The sequence below is a fragment of the Pagrus pagrus genome (genome assembly GCF_965226575.1).
Source record: "Pagrus pagrus genome assembly, chromosome: 10".
In the NCBI taxonomy this organism is placed as follows: Eukaryota; Metazoa; Chordata; class Actinopteri; order Spariformes; family Sparidae; genus Pagrus; species Pagrus pagrus.
In genome coordinates, this window is record NC_140194.1 from 12631847 (window position 1) to 12646672 (window position 14826).

At 37.8% G+C, this 14826-nt stretch overlaps 1 protein-coding gene across 1 annotated transcript in view; it reads right to left on the reverse strand.

Moving 5' to 3' along the window:
* The window catches only part of LOC311263210 (mucin-5B-like), a gene marked incomplete at both ends in the record, with an annotated part of 29347 nt that extends 19252 nt beyond the window's left edge, over positions 1 to 10095 (reverse strand). The window contains 26 exons of the mRNA XM_084363130.1: positions 914 to 1064; positions 1307 to 1435; positions 1534 to 1690; positions 1839 to 2078; positions 2157 to 2336; positions 2424 to 2531; positions 2608 to 2746; positions 2831 to 2982; positions 3084 to 3184; positions 3296 to 3345; positions 4874 to 5129; positions 5219 to 5345; positions 5445 to 5539; positions 5625 to 5789; positions 5886 to 6023; positions 6141 to 6210; positions 6314 to 6418; positions 6548 to 6686; positions 6783 to 6900; positions 7624 to 7749; positions 7849 to 8062; positions 8151 to 8257; positions 8344 to 8434; positions 9134 to 9248; positions 9412 to 9673; positions 10032 to 10095. Of these exons, the coding sequence (XP_084219256.1) occupies positions 914 to 1064; positions 1307 to 1435; positions 1534 to 1690; positions 1839 to 2078; positions 2157 to 2336; positions 2424 to 2531; positions 2608 to 2746; positions 2831 to 2982; positions 3084 to 3184; positions 3296 to 3345; positions 4874 to 5129; positions 5219 to 5345; positions 5445 to 5539; positions 5625 to 5789; positions 5886 to 6023; positions 6141 to 6210; positions 6314 to 6418; positions 6548 to 6686; positions 6783 to 6900; positions 7624 to 7749; positions 7849 to 8062; positions 8151 to 8257; positions 8344 to 8434; positions 9134 to 9248; positions 9412 to 9673; positions 10032 to 10095 (3599 nt within the window). The remainder of the gene's footprint in view (positions 1 to 913; positions 1065 to 1306; positions 1436 to 1533; positions 1691 to 1838; positions 2079 to 2156; positions 2337 to 2423; positions 2532 to 2607; positions 2747 to 2830; positions 2983 to 3083; positions 3185 to 3295; positions 3346 to 4873; positions 5130 to 5218; positions 5346 to 5444; positions 5540 to 5624; positions 5790 to 5885; positions 6024 to 6140; positions 6211 to 6313; positions 6419 to 6547; positions 6687 to 6782; positions 6901 to 7623; positions 7750 to 7848; positions 8063 to 8150; positions 8258 to 8343; positions 8435 to 9133; positions 9249 to 9411; positions 9674 to 10031) is intronic.
* Between the last annotated feature and the right edge of the window lie 4731 nt (positions 10096 to 14826).

Here is a 14826-nt window from a genome sequence, read left to right on the forward strand (position 1 = left end):
CTTTTGCAAGACAGGACAGTTTAGAAATAGGTCGGTAATTATTAACATCTGATTTATCCCCACCCTTATGTAATGGGACTACATGTGCAGTTTTCCATGCTTGGGGGAAGGTCTTTGTTAAAATAGAGAGGTTGAATATATGTGTAACTTGATCTGTAATCAGAGGGGCACAGATTTTTACAAAGTATGGATCAAGTTCATCCTCTCCAGTTGCTTTTCTGCAATCTACAGATTGAAGTGCCTTCCTGATGGTTTGGGGAGGGTACCTGAGCCTGTGGTTGAATGGAGTAACTTTGTCCAGAGACAAAGACATCAGATTGATTACCAGCAGTGGCAAAATGGGAATTAAAGGCATGGCAAATTTGATCTGGTCTATCGATTAGGCAGTTGTTAATTTTGATATGTGAGGGAATAAGGGAAGTGGGATTATTTTTATTTACATTCACAACTTTCAAAAATTTTGATGGTTCTGCGAAGGAGGTTGAGACTAAATCTTTGTAATAATTGGCTTTTGCTTTTCTCAATGAAGTAGTACATTTGTTTCTGAGTTGCTTGAATGTCAACAGATGTAAAGCCTCACCAGTGCACACCCCTGATGGAGTGGGCAAGATGCACTTGACTGTGATCAGTGCAGTGCTGCAAAATGCTTAAAAATAGAACCCTTAATATCTTATTTGTAATTATTTTCATAATGAATCACTACTTTATTAACCATATACACATATATATTCTGTATATCATGCTGCGATAAAATTGTTTTCAGATTATTATAAAGCTTATCAGCATGAATGAATGAGAGTATTAATTATTTCTTTGTATCAGCTTTTCTAAATAAAAAACAAAAAAAATAGCATAAAAATGATCATTTACTTTTGCACCAACATCAGTCTTAATAAGATGGAAAGTGTCCTACCAGTACAGACAGTTTTCCTTCGAAGGCACATGCTCCCCTGGTTCATAATGATTCCCCTCACTGTCATAGCAGCCACATTCCTCCTTTGACACACATTTCATGGTATCTTCTCTCAAATAAGATCGTTCAGGTGGGCAATGTGGATAGCAACCTTAAAAATTGAAATATAACGGTTAATCACAAAACAAGCACAGAATAGGTACCGACAGGAAGTCAAGCCCTAACCCCAGGACAATCTCTGACTGCTAAAAGTGAACGAAAGTTTGTTAAGATGATGGTAAGCACCATTGAACTTAACCAATGGGCTTTGCCAGAACAAAATCATGCGCTGTCAATCAATTCTCCCTAAATAACTCTTAAGTTTGAAATACCCACATTACATTTCATTTGTACCTTCTAATGCTGGAATTTTATTGGAGCACATTCCTGAGGGATTCTTGCAAGTCTTCATGCAGGGTTTCCCACAGGACTCGTAGTGCCATTCACACTCTCCATCAGGATTGTAAAAATCACAAAATAGAGCTAATGAAACAAAAGAAAGGAATATTAACAAACTACTGTAAGCTGAAAATACATTGTCTTTTTTTTTTTTTATCTCCTCACAGAAATACAACACTCACGGCAGATTGTGGGAGTTCTCCATTTTATGCAGGCTCCGGCCTTGTTACAGGCTGCTGCGTAGGCTGCTACAGCCGAGCAGAAACACTCACAATCTCCCCCTGTATTGCAGGCACACGTGTCTCTCACACATGCATCATGATAATTCTGCGGCTCCACCTTTTTGGAAGAAAAAATTGTAAATGTAAGATGAGGCTAAATTATATTCAGCTAATTATACAGAAAGCCATTATGCAGATAGTTATTTGATTACAATAACTTTGTTTGTGTTTTCATGCCATGTGATATTGCTCAATTGTTTCCTTACCTTTGAATGGCAAGCAGTAAATACTTCACTGTTGATAATGCTGCAGTGTTTTGAGGCCCATGCCTGCCTGTGTGAGTACAGACTGCAGGGATTTTTTAGTGCTTTTGCATCAGGGCATGTAGTTGACGCTTTCCAGCTGTTTCCAAAATCAAGGGCTTCGGCCACAACTTCTTTGTTTCTGGTGGTGAAATCATCCTTGACATTCCCATCGAAGTTCCCACACAGACCGCAGACTTTTCCCTGGGATAAAATGGAATCGTGATATTGTAAAAAGGCAACCACTTCAACAATTACCTGAATACCTGCGTATCTGCTCACCTTAAATGTGGAGCTGAGTTTGATCATGAGTGTTGTCTTCTTATTCCAAATGAGAATAAGACCATTATCTGCCTCAATGACAAGATATATACCCAAAGAGTGGACCTGATAGGGTATGTCCACCCCTTTGCTTTGTTTGATAACTTTGACATTTTCCTCTGAAAGAACAATTTCTTTGTTCTGAAAGAAACAAAACATGCTTATCTGTAGTCCTGCAAAGACAGCATTGTAAACATGGTTTTAAATGCATATAATTGAGTAATGTACCCCTAAGTAGAGCTTGATAATAGTGGAGCAGATGCTTTCAGTTGATCCACAAGGGATGCTCTCAGTCAGAACCCTGAAGCTTCCATTCATTTCGCCCCCACAATAATCCTGGAAGATATTGATGTTAGTATCCCAAGACTAACTTTTCACAAATCGCAAAAGACAAAACGAAGTTGCTCTATACCTGCGTGAAGATGTAGCCGCAGTCCCCATTAAAGGAGAATCTCTTTTCATCAAAAGTGATGTAATGCCCTTCTCCATATATGGTGCAGGTTCCATCACAGTTATGATGTGTACACTTCCATTTTCCACTTTTGCAAGTGCTATGAATTATATTGATGAAGTAATGTCACGTTATGTCTCAGATTTGAAAAACAAAATAGTGTGGAAAGGATTAGAGGGCTCACCAGGTGTTGCAGTCCACCGTGATAGTCTGTCCAGACTTATAGTAGTCTTTATCATATTTGCAAGGACAGTGCTCCTTTTCAATGCAGCCTCCATTGCCATCTGACAGCAGGCCAGCAGGACACACACAGCCTGAGATGCACTGTTTGCTGTCCTGTACAGCATAAAGAAATGTATTCAACATGTCATCCTGCTGCTTTAGTATACATGAGTAGAAGATTCAACAATAATCATGAACTAGTGTTTCAATCTTACACAGTCCATGTCTTCTGTTTGGCAGCTTTTTTGGCACTCTGATCCCTTGACGCCTGGCTTTGCACTTGAACAGTTGAAGTAAATCATTGGATCTTTGCATGCTGATGACAATAAAAGCATGTTACAAAGGACACCACTGTACGCTTGATGTTGCACATACAGTGCTTTGCTGTCAAGGGAATACTATGATAAGCTGAGCAATTTGTACTTACATTCATATTTGGTTTGTCCTTTACAGTCTAGCTTTCCACTGTGACAGGTGCTGAAATGCACAGGAAAACAGGCAAGGAGGCCAAAGACGAGTTAATTTCTGGCGGTTTTAGCTCAATTTCTTTCTCAAGCAAAAACAATGTAAGACAGTGGTTGCAAACAGTTCTTATTTTTTAGGATCTACAATTCTCAGTGGTAATTAAGTCATTGTCCCCACACACAGGCTAAATTGATGCCAATTAAATATTGTGTCCATCAGTACATTCTCTGAACGGAAGAGGTTGCAGGAAGCTGGGGACTATTTTGGCACAAACCTCAGAAAAAGCAGTGTACACCTGAATAGTCACTGATTTGTCAAAGTCTATCTAATATCCCTGTGTTGGTGTTTTTCCAAATTAATGTTGGTCCAGGATCATAATTTCTTCTCCCAAGAAAGCAACTATGTCCAGATTTTAAGCAAGCCATTCTGGCTTCATGGGTTGAGTACAGCACTCTTGTTGGTATCCTGAGTGGAGCATGCTGTTATACTGCTGTTTGGTAAGGTTGAGGCACAAACAAGACTTTGTTAGGTTTAGACAAGAACAATAATAGGTAAGTTTCAGGACTTGAAGGTTTAAAATATACCATTTCACAATGTTTAACACGTGTTACAAAGAATAATTTCTCCCATGTTTGTATTTCTCTCTGTTTTTGCCCCGAGTCACTAACGCTGTTTTTGGACATTTGGATTAAACGAAAGCCTCAAGAGGAAAGACACACAAACAATGTGTCAAAACCAGGACCTCCTTCAATTTTATGTAAAAAAAATAAAAAATAAGATAAAAAATAAATAAAAGGTGTAAATGGAGCATTAAACCTAATAAAATAGGGCTTAAAAAATCATTGCATCTAGGAACTACAACAAATTTAGGCTCACAAAGCTTTTTATTTTACAGCATAATGTCCATGGGCCTAATAATAATGAGAATAAAGAGAGAAGTAATAAAGTTAATAATGTCTTCACTGAAAAGAACAAGTTACAAGCTAGACTTCAAGCAAGGGCAGCGAGGGCAGTACCCCCCCTGCATATAACATACCCAGGTTGTTTTTTTGTTTTTTTTTGGTTATTCTTCACTTTAAGTCAAACCAAATTTCACTTATTACTTGTCACACGTCTGTTAAAAAGTACTTTGAAGATAATGCTAGCTTCCATCTCTGGAATTAGCTCTAGAGATCCTCTAGGAACCACAACGATGTGCAGGGCAAGCATCGCTAGGCTAGCTTGTTTTTGGAGCGCTGCATGCATTAACACTGGTACTCACTCTGCAGTGAGCTTGATATGTACTACATAAAGTTGACCCACAATTGGCTCCTGGGACTTTGACCCACAACTTAGGACCCACTAATCTTGTGTCTCTTTTGTTTAGTTAAAAGTAAAGTTCCCAGTTTGCCTCCTGATGGAGACCTTTGCTGCGTGTCATTTCCCATCTCTCTCTCCATTCTCTCTCTCTTCTTTCCTGTGACCTCTCGACCATCAGCTTACTAATAAAAAAAAAGACTGCTCTGCTTTATTATTTGTTTTGAAAAATCGAAATTCTCACCAAGTTTGTCCATTGAGCCTGGTGGTTTGCCTGGGATGTACCAACGTCTGTCCCGCATGACAGGGGCATTTACTGGCTGGCACACACTTTTCCTTCTCATTTAGATAAGTTCCTTCAGCACAGCCGCAGCCATCAAGGGGGGTAAACCTAACCCCACATGTTGAGTCTGACTGACTGAGAGAACGGCAGGTGCGTCCACAGCTTGTCATTTGGTAGTCATACACAAAAGTCGGAGGGCAGGCAGTCATGTACTTCTCTTTTGAAAGGAAACAGATTCACTCAGTGTTTGAATATGATAGCTATAGACCTCATTGTTTCAGTTTTGGTAGTTTAGGTTTAACTTACTGCATGTGTTGTTCCTCCATCCATTCAGTAAAATACCTTCAGCGGCACATGCATGGACATAAGCGGATAAGCTAGCACACATGCATTCTTCACTGTTATCACAGGCACAGGTGTCGTATATACAAGACTGAAGAGAGAAACGGCAAAATGAGCAGTTGAAATGTGTGTTAAAGAAAGTAAAATAATACCAATGTTAGACAACATATAAAATGCAATCACTGCTTACAGCTTCATAGTCTTCTGGGCTTATTATAGAATGGCACTTGGAAAAAATCCCTTTTCGGTCTGACAGCAAGGCGCACCAGTTTTTGGCATATTTCTCTACAAAAAAACAAACAAACATGTTCACTGGTACAGTGATGTGAAGAATGATATTAAAATATAGAGCATGAGGTCTGTTACCTACCCTTGGCTGTGCTCAAACTGCAGGGGTCCTTCAATTTGTTTTTCATATCGTGGCAGTGTTCTTTGGTTGTCCATGAACTAACAAAGGGACCAGCTGTTCCCTCAATCAATCCAGAGCGGGTTCTGTAGTCATCAACTTCCACATCATTAAAATCTCCACAAAGACCTGAATGAGGATAATGATTTTGACTTAATGCTCACCCGATATTCTTCATATTGTCCGCTACACTATAATCAAAAGTTCTCAAGAAGTAAAACACACCTTGGAGTTTTCCCTTATTGGAAACACTGGCTTTGATGTAGACCTGCATGACGGGTGTGAGCTGAATCTCAAGCTGAAGCCCATGGGGGGTGTGGATTACAATGAAGAATGTTGATGGGCTGAAGACTGTTATGTCATCTGCAGGCAAAAAAACATTTTCACATTAATTAGAAAAGCCAGTTTTAATTTGAGAAAACTCGATTATGTCTTGTTATTTTATAGAAAAATGAATAACAAAAATAACCATCCACTCACCCAAGAAAAGAGGCAGTTTGGAGGTCATTTTGTTGTGAAAAACTTGTCCATTTGCTTCAACTACTATCTTCTGCAGCAGGGAAAAAAGTCAATATGACTGTTAAAAACTACAGGGTACATCTCAACCTTTACTTCAGATATGACACAGAGAAAATCCTAAAGTCTCCTTTTACCATGCTTTTACGAAGTCGAAGAGTGACAGCAGTCAGGCAGGTCCCCTTAACAGATTTTCCACATTTTTCCAGGTCACCAAGGACACGGAAAATCCCACTAGTTTCCTAAAATCAAGAAGAAAAAAATGCCCTCAGTTACAAAGAGTTTTCTTTTTTCTTTATTTCTTTATTTTTTTTACAAGTAATGTCATATTTTTGTGAATTAAAGGATGAATTAAAGTTTGAATGCCTCACTTTGGAGAGAATATATGTGCAGTCTCCAGTGAAAGTGTATGTTTTATCGTCATATGTGGAGATATGGGAGCCACCCAGTACAGAGCAGATACCAGGACAGTCCTTATCCTTACAGCTCCACTGACCGTTGATACAGGTGCTGTCAACAGAGTTCAGTCACTTCATCTGGACAGACCATCATGACAGACACATGTTGTAAATGTAAACATTATATTGAATAAAATTAAGTGATTACCATTCTTTACATTGACTCGAGATTGATTCTCCTGGGGAGTATGGCTTGCCATTGTGCACGCAGGAGCACTCCTCAACAGCAACACACCCATGTTTTGTAATGTCATCAAAGACAGTCCCTTGGAGGAAACATGACACGATTAGTCGAAGCGTAACAGCTCTAAAGTGAAAATACTGTAAAAGCTATACATGCACATGGGTATTGCAAAATATTTTCTGCAATAGTGTGCAGAGCCCAGCAGGTGTCATGGGGAAAATGCTTTTGAATTGCTTGATTTGCATTCAATTAATAATTTGTGTATATAAATAAAATTATATGTTTTATGTTTTAGGAATGTCAAAGATAACATTAATCGAAAATTCTGCAGTATATTAACACATCTCCATCCGAAATGAAAAAACAAACACACAAACATCATATCCGAGCTCCTCAATAAGATTTATTTGACAATGGCCTGAAAACTTTTACTGTCAATTTTTAGTACATTAAGCTAGACTGTTGCATGCTAGCACCCAACTGATAGGAGCCAAAGCTAAAAACCTTAGTCTTATGTTGCAGCACAAATGTGTAAAGATGAGTGTTGAGAGGACAAGGAAAAATGTAATTAATGTAATAACCTTAGGCAACTAAACACCAAAACACAGGTGCTAGCCTGGCTCTAAAACTACAACTTCCACTTCTGACGCTATGACAACTTGACAGTAACACAACAGCCCATATTAAGTAATTGAGAGCATAAATTACATAGTTGTGTGAACAAATAATACAAAACATTTTTTTTTTTTAAATTACGTCTTTTAAACAAATATCATCTGTCCTGATTTTCAAACGGGAAGCTTACCAGGTGGACAGAGGCAACCATCTATGCAGTGATCATCACACACTTGGCTTCTCTCACGGTTGCTGCAGGTGTCGATACAGGGACTACCACATTCCCGATACTCCATGTTAAAAGGGCATGTTTTTGCTATTCAGCACACAAAAAATTAACAATTTATAAAAACAGAGTTTCAGATATAAATTCAATGAAACCATGAAAGCTCAAACATGTAAATGCTGTTCTTACCACACATGTGTTTGGTCCTCCATTCCAGTGGTTTCCCGCCTGCATGAGCACACTGACGGGAGTACTCTGATATGGTTGAACACAAGCATGAAGTGCTGTTGCTGTCACAGTTGCACTGGTCTTTCTCACAAGCTTTGAGGAAGGAGTCAGTATTAATCAGGCCTTGGCAGCTGAGGAATTCAGGTCTAAAGAGCAGGTTCTTACAGAGGTCGTTCTGTTGGTCAAAATATATGAAGCATTTCATTTGTATCAGTAAAAATTATTTACACACAATCATTTGAAGCAAATCCGTTTTTACATACCTGATTTGCACAGCTCTTTGTGTCTTTAGATGGGATTTCTTCACAGTCTTCAGTTGGACCATTGACTTTCCAGGCATCCCCATAATCTTCAAGACTTACAGGATCCCCTGTTTTTAGAAGCAAATATAGGTTTTAGAAAATATGAAAACTGACTGTGCGCAGTTTGTTTTAGGGTTTATTTTTTAGAAATGACCTTTTCCGATGAACTCATCGTAAATCTGGACGCCGTTAAAGTCACCACAGAGGCCACAAGTCTGATTCTTGAATTTTGCATCCAGCTCAACCTTGGAACCAAATGAAAATCAGATTTGAAAAAAAGTGCAGACAATAAGAAATCTTGGCACAATTTTTGCGCAGTAGCTCACTGATACCTTTGTTTTTACCACAAAAGAACAGAATGGAAAGTCTGAACATCCACATCATAATTTATCATATCATTTATCATATTATCATATAATTTATCATTCGAAAACTACTGTCTCAAAGAATGAACTGTCATACCTAAATCTAAAACATGAAATGCTCTCAGGCTTTCACTTTTTCTGTTGCCTTTGATTAATATTGGTGTGAGTCAGTGCAGTGTGTGTCTATCTTTGGTAGTATTTTGGTCTGTATAGACTTCCAAAATAAAGTCATTAACGTAAGAAATGTGTTGATCAAGACACTGAACTAGTTTTGTCCAGGTGACACAATTTTCCAAACAACTACTTAATTAATCAAAAAGCAAAACAACAGTGGGCAAGTAATGTATAATATAGCCCACACAATTGCTTCTCTTTAATCAATCTCAACTAATCTTAAATTCACCTGAGTCAATTCTCTGATTTGTCAAATAGCAGTAAAATTAAATAAAGTGTATATATTTTCAGAACTCAGTGTATGTGCTTATCTGCAAGTTATCAAAAAATAACAATAATTTAAAAAATATCATATAATTTATACACAAGTAGAATCAGGTATGATGACACAATATTTACACGTACCCAAAATGAGTCTTTTTCATCCCACATGGCGATCAGACCCAGCTTTGCCTCAATTTGGACATAGGACATGGTTTTTCCAATTGAGACGCCACGCTTGCTGAATGGTAAAGTAACACTAGAGACGACAAAAATAAATGAATAAATACATTTAAGAAAATCACCACAATAAGATATTAAAACACTTAATTGTACAAAACTGTGTGGACTAATTTTCAACTGAATCTTGAAATAACCATAATTTTAACCAGTAGACCAGCGGGTAATGAAAAGTTACTCACACAGCATCGTCAACTTTGATGGAAGTTTCGGCTAACTCTACGACAACCCCATCCAGTTTCATAGTGACCGTCTTGATGGTGGTGGTCTGATTTATCATCTGCCGTTGTAGCTGAATATTGAAAAGCTCATAGTTACTCTCACACTGGGACACAAAGACGTAGTTGCAAGTGTAGGGAAGCTGGAAGAAATCTCCGTCAAAAGTCTTGAAATGATAGTTCCCCCATGTACTGCAGAACTGGTCATTCTGGGAGCGTCTCACTTCTAGTTTGTGGAGAGAAAAAAAAAAACTTCATTACACTGAAGCTCAAATTATACATTTTGATTTTGGCTATCTTTTATCTTTGGAAAGAAAAATTACCTGTAATTATTGGCATTTTGCTCACCGACTGAATCATGACTTAAAAAAGAAAGACATTTATGCTTTAAGTTATTAAAAAGATCACAATAATATCACACAAAAAACAGCCTGTTGTATTACCGAATATGCACATGAAAAAACCCCCACCTTTATTTATTTCATCAATATTTTTTCACAGGATAAGTTCACTTATGATAGTGCAAACAATAAGGTTAGGTTTAATATATGAAGCTCTCTTTGTGTCCCATTGAGTGGACTCACCAGTGGTCGCGGCAGACAGTCCAAAGCAGAGGATGAGCCATGGTATCACCCGTTCTGGTGGCATCCTGACTGTTCTCGAGAGCAATGTGCAGTCCTGACAGAGATGGATGAGCCGAATGGTGTCAAACTATAAATGTCATGTAAAATACTTCACTGGATGTTTGCTGTTTAGGAGGGGTCAAAGATACATTTGGGGTGTCAACCATTGTGGTTTCTGGCTCTATTAACATCCCACCTGTGAAAAGGTGTCTTATTACAACATGGTTGAAGATGAAGATCGGTAAATGTGTTCCAGTGTATCCTTAAATCACTCAACCATTTATTTAACTAAACATTTGCCAAGGGCTTATTGAATGTTTACTGAGTGTTTATCATCATAATTATCTGTCTATCATCTTCTCTCTCATATCAAGTATCATAACAGTGTTCATAACACTGAGCGTAAACATTTACAAGTGCTTTTCAGCCTTGTTACTGAATATTTTACTACAGATCAACTTTATTGATTTTGTTGCCATTTGCATGGCAAAATTAATTACTGGTCTAGTTTAACTCTTGGTTGAAAAAACCTTTTGAGACATGGTGCCTTATCAGCTCATATGTGACAACATACAAGGAAGAAGGTGTAACTAGAAACAAGAAAAATACAAATTAACTGGCTGTGTTGTTAGTTCACTTCACAAAAGCTAAATACTCAGCAACTCTACAACATTCACACTACAGGTTTACAGGATACTAAACCTACTAGTGCTGTTTACCTGTTATCTAATAAAAAATAAATGTGCATTCTAAGTAAGGAGGAAACACTTGAAGATGATGCATTTCAGAGCCAGGAACTGCAGGGTGTCACCAATGAGCTATTGTGGTCTAATACAAAGGGAATTTTTTCTGAACAAATAAATGGTGTGTGGTTGTGTTTGAGGAGAGAGTTCCAGAGGGAGGAGGCGCTATGGTGAAGGCTCTGTCACCCAAAGTACTGTGCTTAGTCTTGTGGAGATAAGAGGTTGGCATTAGAGGAGCGGAGGCTACAGGAAGCAGTGTGGGGTTTGAGGAGCAGTTCACACAGCATTGTTTAAAAGTGTGATAAACAGTCTGACTAAATGCTTGAGCATAACAAATATTAGAGACAGTGCTGTACTTGAATATGTGGCAAATAGAAACATTCACACTGTTCTGAAAACTGTTCACAATCTGAAATAGTCTAAACTATATCAATGACCCAGGCAACAGACTAAGAAAGGAAACACAACCATACACACATCTATACGCTCTACACATCTCAAGAGGATTCTGGGTCATCAAAGCAGGTAATAGTCAGTCACTTGCCAGCCCTTTACATTCAGATTGCTGTTTTTTTTTTGCTTTTTTTGTATCCTAAAGCAACACTTTCTGCTGTTTTACAATATTAAACTTTTAGGCTAACTACATGGTACACTGATAAAATCAAGACCCATTTTGCAAAGGCGAATGTCTCATGCAACTTAAAGAAAAAGGCCCATAATATTAATGAAACTCATGGAAAACAATATTGTTGTGTTTCAAGTAACTGTGGATTTAAATGTGGTAAGAGACCATGTTGCATAATTTAAACTGCATTATGAACAGTGCAGGATATGCACGCAACACTACATCCTTGGTTACTGTCATGCACTGTGGCCATGAAATATACAAAAACGAACGTCATATGAGAGGATGACACGACAACGGCTCTTTTGTTTGTTCGAACTAATGTCGTGGAGCTGTCCTCAAGGTGCTGGCCTGCTCATCAGGGAAAACCAGCGATCAAACCACAAACCCTCCACATGAACAGCTGAACCACCTAAGCCATACTGTAGGCTAAGAAATCACAATTTTACTCCAGTATGACTGAACAGTTAACTGTGTACCACAATGATGTCCAATTAAATATTTATTCATTAGGGTCAGTGTTTTTACTTGTAATTTAAAGGGTCACCGTTCTTTGTGTGTTTGACTTTGGTGAACTGATGCTTCAAAGTGGAAACAGTGTCCGAGTGTTTCCCTGTGGGGGATTCCTGTTGTGGCCGCTATTGCATAGACAGCATTGCTACAGCTAATGGCCTAATACGCCTGGTTGTATTAATAAATAGGCAGATTTAATGATCACTCATCAAGTGGGAAGAATGTCAGTTCTAAACCGTATCAAGTCCTGCAGGTAAGGGAAAACACATATCAATGGGGGCACAGACTTTGACACAACACCGGCACTCTCCATATAGTGAATGCCCGTCTGTTCACTCTTGTTTTCCCTCAGTTTCTATCATTCTCCCTCCTTCTTTCTTATTCTTTTGCAGTGTCGAGTTTCCACAGTTATTCCAGTTGTTCCACTGTTACTTTGGGATGGTGTCCGGACAAAACAATACAATGGTAAGTTAAAGCAGAAACATTTTCTATTGCCAGTTTAACATTCAAGTCAATATTCTTCCAATAATGAAGCTTATCAGTATGCCTTGCAGCTGGTTAGTTAAAACATCAATACATGAATAAATAAATAAATATTAAAATACATAATTATCTCCGCCAAGGAGGTTGTCTTCACTCGTGAAGGATTACACAGAGAACCAGAGAACCATTAAAATGAATTCATATTAAAAAATTAACTGAGATAAATTCATCATTTTTGAAAAGTAAAATCAAAAATATTAAATATTTCTGTTGTGTGCTTTAAACACTTAAACATGTTGTGTTAGCATACGTCCATGCAAAGAGAAAGCCTTGCTCTGACACATAACAAACAGAAAGGCTTGAATTGACTTATCTGTCACACAGCCAACTAAGCTGGAGCGTAACAATACCATGTGAATTGGCAGTGATATGGAGCTAGGTGTTGGTGTGTGTGTGTGTGTGGTATTTTTGTTATTTTACAGGACAGACAAAGGACCCGGGAAGGACACAGCCTGCAATGCAAAAAAACATTTATTTTAGCAACAGATTTTATGGAGAATGTCCTCAGATTTTCTATGTATTATTAACTATAAGGTACTAAGGCTAACTTAATTGGTGATATTGAATTTGTAAATGAACTTTTAAAAGTTTGAAAAAGATAGATAGATAGATAGATAAATAGATAGATAGATAGATAGATAGCGTCCACTTAAATTTGATATGAAATGCATTACTGAGATGATTGGATTAAGATTGGATGCTATGTTATTGTATTAATCTTGGAATTTTTGTTTAACCATTGAGTATGAAATCTGAATTTAGGCTAGCGCTGAATGAATGTAGAAATACTACTGGAAATACTACAGCACAATCATGTTCTACCAGTTCTTGTTTAACTTGTAACATTTCGGTTGCGTTTCCATGTTAAAGCCTGCACATTATTCTGACACACTACTTTGTTTAAACAACCTCATTGATATTTTAGTTTGTCTGAGGTATTGTAACATTTGGTGGAAGTCAAATAGAATTATGTTGATACTTACAACAACATCTTGAACAGTCCGTCCTTTAATTAAAACTTGTTGAAGGTGTTATGTCGTATTAACCATCCTCCTTGAATCAACACAATCCATGTTGTCACACAGAAATGGACCTTTCTCATCATGATGCTGTGTACCTGTGGGAAGCCCAAAGCCATGTTTGCTCTTGGAGGAGCTCCTGTGTGAGTAGCTGCTTGAGTGCATCAGTGCATTTGAGTGGAAAAATAACTTTGAGTTCCAGGAACCCAAGGTCAAACAATGAGTAAATCGATTTTTATCAAACAGCATTTCAAGCATTTATAAAACTAAAGTGCTCGGTTGATCACTCCACCAGCTGAAGTGATTAATAAAAGAAATTGCAACTGTATGACTGCTATGCATGACTGAGTGCTCTGTTTAAAAACCATTATTGCGGATTCATTTCTGTCAGTGGGCTGATGGTGAACATAGTGTGCACAGGGCAAAGTTCCTAGGGCTTGGTTAGTTTGCAGTTTGGAGTCTTCGTCTAATTGACTTTAATTTATTTTTAAAATGTGATAATTGAATATGTTATTCAGCTTTGGCAACAGCATACATGCCATAAAAGCTTATTTAATTTGTACAAGTGTACAATAGTAGTACAGTGTACAGTTAAGGACATTGTTAGACCTCAGTTCTCAGACATCAGAAAATTGGCATAGGACCAAAAGGGTTCAGGCAACAGGAAACACATTGTTAAGTAAGCATGTCAGACTGAGTCAAACCAAAGTGAATGGACAAACAGCAAACAAACTCATCTCATCTTGACGTTGGCCTCCTCACATTTGCCTGATACAAAGTAAACATCCTGAAATGGTGTGATGACGCTTTCATGTTTGGGTGTAATCTTTTGATCCAACCACCTTTTCTGTGAGAATTGGCACAATGCTGTATGAGAACAACACAATAAAGAACTTGCTCACTTATTTCTGCACTTTTATTAGTTGCAAGGACTTCTGATTAAAGAAAAAAGCCTCGCTCTAGATTTCTGGGCTCAACAACCTATGGACTAAGATCTTCTACATGTTGCCCAAACTGTATGCAAACCCAAGTGCAAATCTGGATCATGTGGTTAATGGCAATTATAGGCTACTGAAATTTCCTATCATAGATGAAAAGGAAATATGCAAGTATAACAGAAATCCTTCCTTTCCCTTTATCTAATTTTGTGTGAATGTAATATGCTCAGTTATTACCAAATGAATGAAGTCTTCAGTTGTTTTCCTTGACATTTTCCTACTAAAAAGAGGGGTTTCCAAAATACAACCAAAATAAGTTTAAGGAAAAAAACAAACAAACATGCATGGCTGCACCACCTCCTTTTAGCATCACTG